This window comes from Castor canadensis, chromosome 18 (assembly GCF_047511655.1).
Source record: "Castor canadensis chromosome 18, mCasCan1.hap1v2, whole genome shotgun sequence".
NCBI lineage: Eukaryota > Metazoa > Chordata > Mammalia > Rodentia > Castoridae > Castor > Castor canadensis.
In genome coordinates, this window is record NC_133403.1 from 8832644 (window position 1) to 8842330 (window position 9687).

General features: G+C 39.0%; 1 protein-coding gene across 2 annotated transcripts in view; it reads left to right on the plus strand.

Moving 5' to 3' along the window:
• LOC141418882 (zinc finger protein 280B-like) overlaps positions 1–3825 on the plus strand; it is a 74909-nt gene extending 71084 nt beyond the window's left edge. For both annotated transcript variants that reach the window (XM_074061151.1, XM_074061150.1), the window contains 2 exons: positions 3057–3097; positions 3566–3825. In XM_074061151.1, the coding sequence (XP_073917252.1) occupies positions 3057–3097; positions 3566–3649 (125 nt within the window). In that variant the 3' untranslated portion in view covers positions 3650–3825. The remainder of the gene's footprint in view (positions 1–3056; positions 3098–3565) is intronic.
• The last annotated feature ends 5862 nt before the right edge of the window (positions 3826–9687 follow it).

The window sequence follows — 9687 nt, forward strand, 5'->3', positions numbered from 1 at the left end:
ATCTGATGTAAAAGGGTATTTGCAAATGGCAACATCAGATTATAAACTGCATGCTAGGGGTTGTTGCCTTGGAAACAGTGTCTCCTCCATGGATTAAGTATTTCATAATTGATGACCTAAATGGAGTTAAGAGAAACACCCCAGGAAAGCTCATGCGTTTTCCAAAGATGTGCTGCACTCTTGTTTTCATAACCTTTGACCTTCCCAGTGTTTCTCCTATCTTTTCAATACTCATGAAGAAAACCAAAACCATGTGCAAACAAGTAACAGTATAGTCCTCATAATGACTTTGTTTGTGTAATTGCAGGTAACTTCAAAAGACTTTGAAACTGGTTAGTATTCTGGAATTCCTTGATGAGGAAAAAAATCCAGATGGTAATATAGTTGTGACACCTTTAATGGCTTCTCATTGAAGAGCTGCTCTGACTCTAGGTTTCTGGAGAAGGATAGTATAAGGATAATACAAGTTGGAATAAGTTGATTGGGTAAAAACTTATGGTCAAGTTTCTTCAGTTCCTGGAAGCAGTTGCGCTGCTCCCATTCGGTTTATGCTGGGCTTTGTGTGATTTTATGTTTTGTGATTTTGAATGTATGTGTGACTGTGTGTGTGTGTGGTTTATATGTTTTCTCAGGAAATATTTCCATGTTACACAGCAAAATTGCCATCAATAATTTCCTAAAACATAAAATCCATCACAAACACACACTTTATGTACACTAACTCAACCAATCCTCACTGAAATGGTACCCGGAGTTTGGTTTAGTATTATTCCCACTGCTCCAGGTGGAGAAACTAAAATACCAAAAGGAATGACATGAACTCTCAAATTTGTGTGTGAAAAGTCAAAAAAAAAAGTAAAAGCACAAACACAATGCTGATACTCTCAGCTACTGAAATCAATTTAGGATTTAGTCATGGGGACATTGGCCTCAGTAAAGAGAGCTCCACATTCCTGTACAAGCCTTGAAGTACTCCAGCCCATAAAGTTCTTAGATGCTGGTCATCAATATCGAGTTGTTTTTTATTGGCACAAAAAACCATGGAAGTAATAGAATGATTTTTATACAGATTTTGGCTAGTCATTGATGTGAACAGCACAAATATATCCTGATGTTTCTGGTCAGTTCACAGATTCTTGGAGGTGCAAGTAACCATGTAGGATATGTGGCCTATGTAACCCACTTCTGTGAGTTCTGGAGTCATATCTTAGAAGCTGGCCACAAAGATATAAAAATTGTTGAGATATTTTAGCACACTTGATGTCATAAAATGCTCAAATTCTGTCCTTTAAAGATGAAGAGGAGTGACAAATATGGATTTAAAGTTGATTGTTAGGACGATTTCTATATTTATGTTATAACTCTCATGTACACCTGGGTTAAAGACCATTAGCACCCAATCCATGCCTCTCCTCCATGATAAACTATGTCACTGTTAACAGACTAGTGTGGTCTGTACAGCAAACAACTCATTGAAAATACATGCATGTCCTAGTATGGATTGAAACATACCATATAATTAATGGTTATTTTTACTTCATAGGATATCAGTATTTTCAAATCTTCTATAAATTATATTTGACCTAGGATGGGTGAGTTAATATAATTGAATGTATAGAATCAGTTCCATTACCCCAATAAATTTAGCATTAAAAAGTGTGAATCCTATACAACAGAAGAACACAGTAGCAACATAGGAGATCCAAAGGTACTGGTGCATGTAAAAAGTAATAATAACTTAGTGGACTTCAAAATGAGCAGAAAGAATGATGATACTCTCAATGCATCATAGTATATATGGTAGGACTTTCTATTCATTGTCCATTTCATGTGAACATTAGGTACAAAGCCAAGGGCTCAAGTTTCTCATTTATTTCTTGTTATTCCTTGTCATTCTTCTTCCACAAAAGGAATGGTACTTTTGAAACAGAATTGTCCATATTAAGCTGACCAAGACTTTAATGTAATTTATTGTCATCTCAGTAATCAAACTAGAGCCTGCCTTCTTAGCTACCTCCCCTTCCTATGTTTTTATTAATAGATATTTTAGTTATTTACTAAATGTTGCCTTTTGTAGAGATCACAAAAAGAAATGATATAATTTCTATTTTGACAGCTAATAAGTCAGATAGAATTAACATAATGATACAAAGAACACTCTATGATGACTTTAAAATTTTTTTGTATGTCTGATTGAATAGAAATCAAGTGGAAAATCTTTGTTAATTAGGTTTTCAAAACTCAGGCTTTTACCATCAAAAATTGCTCACATATCTCTTAATATCTCTTTTTAGATGTTTCCTCTTTTCTTCTGAATATAATGTGAATTTAAACTATAACCTTATTCCCTTTGGAGACAGTGTTCTGGGTCATGTTTTTAGCTTTACTGGAGTAAGCACATAAGGTTCTATGCAGTTGACCTCTGAATAAAGCCAGATCTCAAGGGCAACATCTTTAGGGAGTATGGCACAAAAACTCCTGGCTGTCCTCAACACAGGGAAACAAAAGAGTATGTGCAAATAATCCTGCAGGAGGAATAAACTAAAAATAGAAATAGCTGAGTGTTACTAATTGTATTTTAATATCATCAAATCAATATTTTATTAATGATGAAAATTCATGTATAAACATTGATTTCTAACAAAACGGACTATCCTGTAAAGTATGATATAATACAGTATTGACATGATTGAATAGCTTGTACACTGAAATGGTCATGGGAATGTCAAGAAGATGTTAGCAGTTTAATGAGTTTCAAAACATGTGGGATGAATGATAGGACTCTTCCATTGAACCACTGTGCATTTAATACCATTTCAGATCAACTATTTTGTGTTGTTTATGATAACTTTTAGCTGTAAGGCCAAGGCCATTTCTTTGCTGCTCTTCTCCTTTCCCATCCTTCTTTCACCCAAGAGGAGGGCCCAGCAGCAGTTCAGTTCATTGTTGTTCACCACCCACCTCCACACAGTCCAGCCTCATGTCCACACCAAGAAATCTCCCTGAGTAACTCATATAACCAATTACAAGCATACTGTTATTCTGTTTCCTTCTAGATTCCCTTCCAGACCTGGAGGAAGTCCCAGAGATGGATAAAGTAAGAGCCCCCTTCTGTGTCTTAATCTAGAAATAAAACTCTATTTTCAAACAGCTTTAGATATGGAAATCTGAACATGTGAATTTTTCTTGAAAATCATAATTTCAATAATGGACTGGAAATTATGAGTGGGAATCTCCTTCCACATGATACCTGACTCTCTATGACAAGTAAAGTTTCCACATCCATTATAAACTGTATGGTAGGAAAATTTCCCTCCACGATTTTCCTCCTTGAATTAAAGATTGTATAATTGAAAACCTAAATGCACTTGAGAGCTACACTCTGAAGGAAAAGCTCTTGCCCTCCCCTTTGGTATCCTCTGCCATAGTTTTGTGTATATGACCATTGATTGAACCACTGTTCTCTGTATGGTGTTCTAAGTCATCATGTGAAAACTAACCAGCAAAAAGTGTATAGCCTGGTCTGAGCTTCATATAGTTATTTTTTTCTTTTCTATAATTACAGAAATCTACCACTACAATGAAGACTGGTAGTATTCTTTCACATGGTGAGGAAGTAACTTGCTGGCTTTACTCTAGAGAACACTGATTCCGGATTCCTGCTGGGAAGAAGGGTTGGGGTTTGATGAAAGAACATGATTTTGCTAGTATAGAACTATGGCCATCACAGCTCTAGGGAAAATCTGTGAGCCAGAGTAAAGATGGGGTTGAGGTTGTATGAGCCAGTGTGGCTTCACCTGGTGTAGGCAGGAATGGGTAAGCCACCCTCTCTGTTGGCTTTCCTACAGATGTGTGACACTCGGAGGAGTGGGTCTTGGAAAATGTGAGCAAGGATGAAGAAACACTGGGTAGGTAATAGCCTTCCAGGAAAGAACCAATGGGAGAGGGTCCCAGGAGCAGTCACATTATACCTTCTGCTTTGGAGGCTGAGGGACAAGGAAAGGAATCAGAAAGAAAACATGTGTGCAAGTTTGTGTCTTTGTCGTCGTTTAGCGGCATAATGGCAAGACATGCTGTGCCTTTGGGTTTTGAGTGTGCTTTTATTCTTGCTCTATTTTTTAAAATGATCTTTCCCAGAACACATAGTCTTTATACCCTCTGCCACTTCAAAACTTCAATGCCTTTGGTTTTTTAGCATTCCTCGGGAATTGTGCACAAGAAGTTTTGTGTTGAATTTTGAATATTGGTATTGATAGAGGGACACAACTCTCTCACAGGTACATACTTGAAATTGGAGATAAGTTCTTACAGTGTGTGCCCATAGATGTAGGAAAAAATGGATTCCCTTGGTCTAATCATTCAGGACTTTAGTTGCACATTTGTGTTTCTCCTCTCACTATTTACTCCTGGTTTAAAATATACTCTCAGGGATGGATGACAGAATATATTTTATCTAGGATCTCTACAAAAGCTCCAGTATTCTGAGAAGAGTAGGGGGAAGCATGACCTTGAGCACATGTCTGCCCTGTGCTCTTCATCCCAATCACTAACTCTAGGGTGAGGGCGAGTTCTGTAATTTTTCATAAAGAGTTCCTCCTCGAAGAAAGATAGTCCTGTACTCTTTTCTCTCTTCCAAAATTAGGCACTAGGAATTTCTGTCTTTACACTGAGGACTTCAATTCTAGACTGGATTTGAAGTGGACCAATATTCAGGGAACCGCGTAAGATAAAGTTTGTTGATAGCACATTAGTTGGGCGATATTACAGAGGACACTTTCACTTTGGAGGACCATTATCACTGGTGAAGAAGAATACCACACAATATCCTAGTTCATAAAGAGCCCTGGACTGTAGCACTGAGGATTGAGTCCTATGACTTCCTCCTCCTATGAATTGCAACATCAGAAGTATCCTGTTCTCCAGAATCCCTGGGCCAAGATCTGGGAGCAGATACCTGAGAGCTCCATATAGCTAGATGAGAAGAGAACTCTGTTTCTTCTTGAAATTAACTTGTATAGGTACAGACTTAGAATTGATCTGCAGCCTCCTTACAGTTCTATAGTGAAGCACACACAGAAATTCACTTCCTTGTCTCCCTGGTTCTTCCCCTAATCTTTTGAGGACCATTTCTTTCACATGGTATTCTAAATTCTCAAGACTATCATGTATTACACCTTCCCCTCTGCTCATCTCCCATGAATCAACTTGCAACAAAGTAATGTGTGTGTATAAAAAAGGTGCTGGTCCCAGGAGGTTAAGGTCCCAGATTCTTGCTGACTGGGAAAAAAAGGAAAAAGACTCCACTCAGTCTATAGATTTCCCACCTGTTGTTTCCTTGTACTCCATAAAAGCCCTTCACATCTCTACTCTCTCTCCCCCAAACAGGGAGATTTGAGACAGAAAAAGTCTCATCTATTTTCCTCAGGCCTGACCTTGAATATTTCCTTCCACTAATTTCTGTCACTCAGTTTTTCAGTAGAGTTATGATCAGTATAGACCTTAGATTCAGGAAAAATTTCAGTAAAATAAATTATAGAATTATGAAGATGGAGGACAGCAGAGATATCAGCCTCAGACAGCAGTGAATGAAGTCCAGAAATGATCCTGGGAGGTCAAGCTCCAGGCTGGGAGCAGAGATTTGCTCTGGGATTCCTGATCTTCAAGCTCATCCCAGCTGAGCAGATGCTCAGGCCTTTCCTGGCCAGTTCTGCTGGTAGAACCAGTTACTCTTGATGTGACTTTTTTTTGTGGTAGGAAGCTCTAACTCTAAAGATGGCTTGATCAACACAGGCTGAGTCTTGACTACTGGAGGGAGAGAGAACCCAGAAACTGCAAACTGTAGAGTCTAGAACAACATATACCAGAGAGAAGGAGGAGAGGAGGGAGAAAGATAAAAGACACAGTAGTGTACACATGTGCCTTCACATGGTCAGTCTCTCTTTCTGCAATAGAGCGTGAGTCACAGTGGCCCCTGCCTCTCTCATGATCTCCCCACACTCCAAGGACTGGCTTTTCTTGCAAATCCATCTCTGCATCTTGTTCTTGGTTAGACCATCCAGGACTTTTCAGCATGAATAAAAAGAAGGCCATGTGCATTGAAGGCCCCCGCCACTGGAGCAGGTTTTGCAGGGAAGATGGTTTTGGACTCAATTAGTTCTATGCTCTGATTTCACTTAATCAGAAAAACAGGTCCTGTGAATTGAGAGACACTTGTCCCTTTTCCTCCCTGCAGATGCAGGATGCAGACACAAGACACAGAGCTGTGGGTCCTCAGGACTCTCAGACTCAGGTTGGGGTGACCACATGGCCACCAGCTTCCTGTTGCACTTAATCCGTACATAGTCAGGACCCACTGTTCCCTGTTAATAGCAGATGTCTCTCAATCTGTGAGACCATGAGGAATTCTTTGCTTTTACTTTGGAAGAGGACTAAAGAAACTTTAGGAACCTTGAGCAAAGCAGTTGCTGTCACAGAAATTCTGTGCTAAAGGAAAAAGAATGGTCTCTGTTGGAGATGTGCCAACCATCATCTGTTGATTACTGCAAGTCTCACCTTGTGTAGGGACTTGGTGCACTCTGAGGGGATGTAAGGAAAAAAGAAAAAAAAATAAGGGCTTGGGGGCATAGCTCATGCCTGCCTAGCAAGGCAAGACTCTGATTTCATACCCTAGTACTGCCAAAAAAGGAAAAGAGGATTAAGAAGAATCAATATACTCTGTGTACAAATAGTCAATACTTGGATGAATACATAAGAAATCAGAGTAACTGTGTTGTCACACTAAAGAGAATGATTGAGAGTAAAGGGGCTGGAATGGCTAGGAATAAAATCTTGAAGATTTCAATACTTGTCTGATTCCTGATGATCATCATCCTCCCTAGAGATGGAGCCCAGAGGATGGAAACTATAACAAGAATGTTCCCACATTTCTCTGAAAAATAACAGGGACATAGGTGAAGATCTGACTCACCCAGAGAGTTCAGGTGACCTGAGGAGGCAGAGGGAAGATGAGGAGCAAAGAGTGTAAGGGACATCAGCCAGAGAAGATAAAGCTATTTCAGTGAGAGGAGAATGTGCCTGTGAACAGGGTGAGGGTCCCCCGTCAGCTATGGAAATGTTACTAGTAACACAGGGTTCACCCTTTATGGAATAGAATGAGGCAACTGTTTAGTGGGTGATCATGGCTGGGCTATAGTGGTCAGTATTTCTACTTGCTGATGATAGTATCTATTCTTGTTATTCCAAACACTGAGGATGTACCTTGGGACTTATTGTTTTATCTATATGTGGCTTCCTAAGATGTATCACAGCTTAGAGGCATAACCTGTATGTTTCTCTTCACTATATTTGTGGACTAATCTTGCTGCAGAGAAATCTGTCTTAAAGGTTTCTTCACAGAAATTCATCAGTAAAATTATGTTCAAAGCAATGTCTGAACATTTCTCCTGCCACAAGCTATAACACAGTAATAATTGGCCTCATCCTTAGGATACATCATAGAGAAAGCAAAAGCCCTGAATTGTCTGAGGCATCTTTGGAACCAGAGAAGCATCTGGGGACCCCAGAGCTCTGGTTCTTACTTGGGTCTGATTAACAGCTCAGGAGATATGTGAGATTGCTCACTAGGCTCTACTTGCACTAGAATACTATAAAGTTACCAATACCAAAGCCACTGCTCAGAGCCATGTGAGTCTGGCAGATCCTCCAGGAGTTGCAGAGAATTTGGGATACTGAGTTGCTACAGGTCAGGATAGAAAACCTGCAAATTTTTACAGATAGGGGACAAAGTTGGGGTCAGAGCAACATTTCTCATGGGACTTATCCTGAGCAGTTGATGTCTACCAGGAATGAGGACCTGTCAAAGCCTGTCCTTACATGTGTAGTGAGAGAGGATCAAGAAAGAAGACCAAGCTATGGTGGGCATTCTCCCAATCTCTCACTTTTTCCCAACATTGATGCAAAACACAGCCCATCCTCCAAGAAAAATAAGAGATAGTTTATTCTGCGTCAAATATGAGTGCCTATTGCCCAGGAACCCGGATTCACTTTACTCTGACATGTTCCAGTGTGGAGAGGTTACATGAATTTTACATGTCATAAGTAAATGTGTTACAGATTTCAGAGGTTATAACATTCTTAGCTTCCAGGTTGGCAGAAAGTATTGGTCTGATAAGTTTAACAATACATTCCAAAAGTTTTACCTAGTTGTCACAAATGTGTTAGGTTAGATACAGAGGTTAGTAGTAAATAACTATTAAGGGGACTAAGATAGCCTTAGTTAATTTGGGCCCTTGATCTGCGACATTCTGCCTGTCCACATAATGAAATTCTAATCAGTCAGTCAGTCTGTGGAATCTTCAACGCAGATGTGGCTTCTTCAGAGAAATTGAGTTCGCAGTTCTCCTTTATTGTCCAAGCACATTTTGTGCATGTGCAGGCCATTTCCTGCTCATTTCTAGGATTCAATAAGTATTGTGCTGAATAGTCAGGATAATAGTGTTCAGGAGAAGAAAAAAGCTGTAAAAGCTATTAAGGAACAGGTCCTTGGATCACATCAGTGTTGTTTAACCATCTGATCTGGGTCTGTTTTCCTCTTTTCTGCATCTGATGTAACATTTACATGTAACAGACTGGGAATATTATATCTACTGTTAAAATAATCAAGCCTAAAACTCCATTGTAGCCTAAAGAAGAAAAGGTAGCAGATGAGAGAAATAGGCATCTTTACTAACCAAAAATGATTCTGCATGTATCATCACACTCCTTCATCACTGAGTATATGTTTTTGCCCTCTATTTAGTCATCTGTCTTCCATGAACCATTTCATTTGATATTTGGTATATTTGAAACAATTCATAATCTTCCAATTCTAGTTTTTCTTGCCAATTTGATTCCATATCTTAGCCTCATGTGTTGTGGTTACTTCCATGTCCAGGAAAGTGGTCTTTAAGGTCCTAACTAACTTTTATTTGTGGATAATAATTTGATTTGTCCTGTTATTTTTGTAGTTTCACTAAAAATCATCAGGAGCCACATTGTTCTTATCATTTAAAAAATACCAAGGTAAATTGCAAGCATCTCAGACCATATATGAGATATGTTCTCAAATTCTGATAGTAGAAAGATTGTTAGAGCTTTGGGGTTTATACTTGGGGTTATCAATTGTCAACATGATCAAAGATGAGTATCTCCCACTTTTCCTGATGCTTGTATTGGTGTGGCCTAAGAATAAGTTATCACACATTGGAGGTGAGCAGTATGAATATAAGTTTTGCAGCACAAGAGGTGGTTAAAAGTACTGGAGGGGGTCCTTCCCATCCAGGTTGAAGTGAGTCTTTGATGTAGTACTTTTTCCAGTGGGTGAAATCTCCTTGTTTTAGCTCTGGTTCATTCGGTTCTTCATTTCCTATACACTCACAGTGGACTCTGTAAGCAATTCTGTATTTTTAGTTATTACTTCCAAAAATTTCTTACAATAGTATATAATGTCTCCCTTTCACAGAGATGTTCATACAGTCTTTTGTCCATTTTCATAGGGTGGCCAGTAATTATGTCATTAAATAAATAATATTTCCCCAAAGGGATAGATCTTAGATTTGGCCAGGGAGCCAAAAAACTTCAGTAATTTTTTCAGTAATTGATTTTTTTTTTCAATTCCAAGGGTGACCCCTGATCTTCATGATGGGCTTA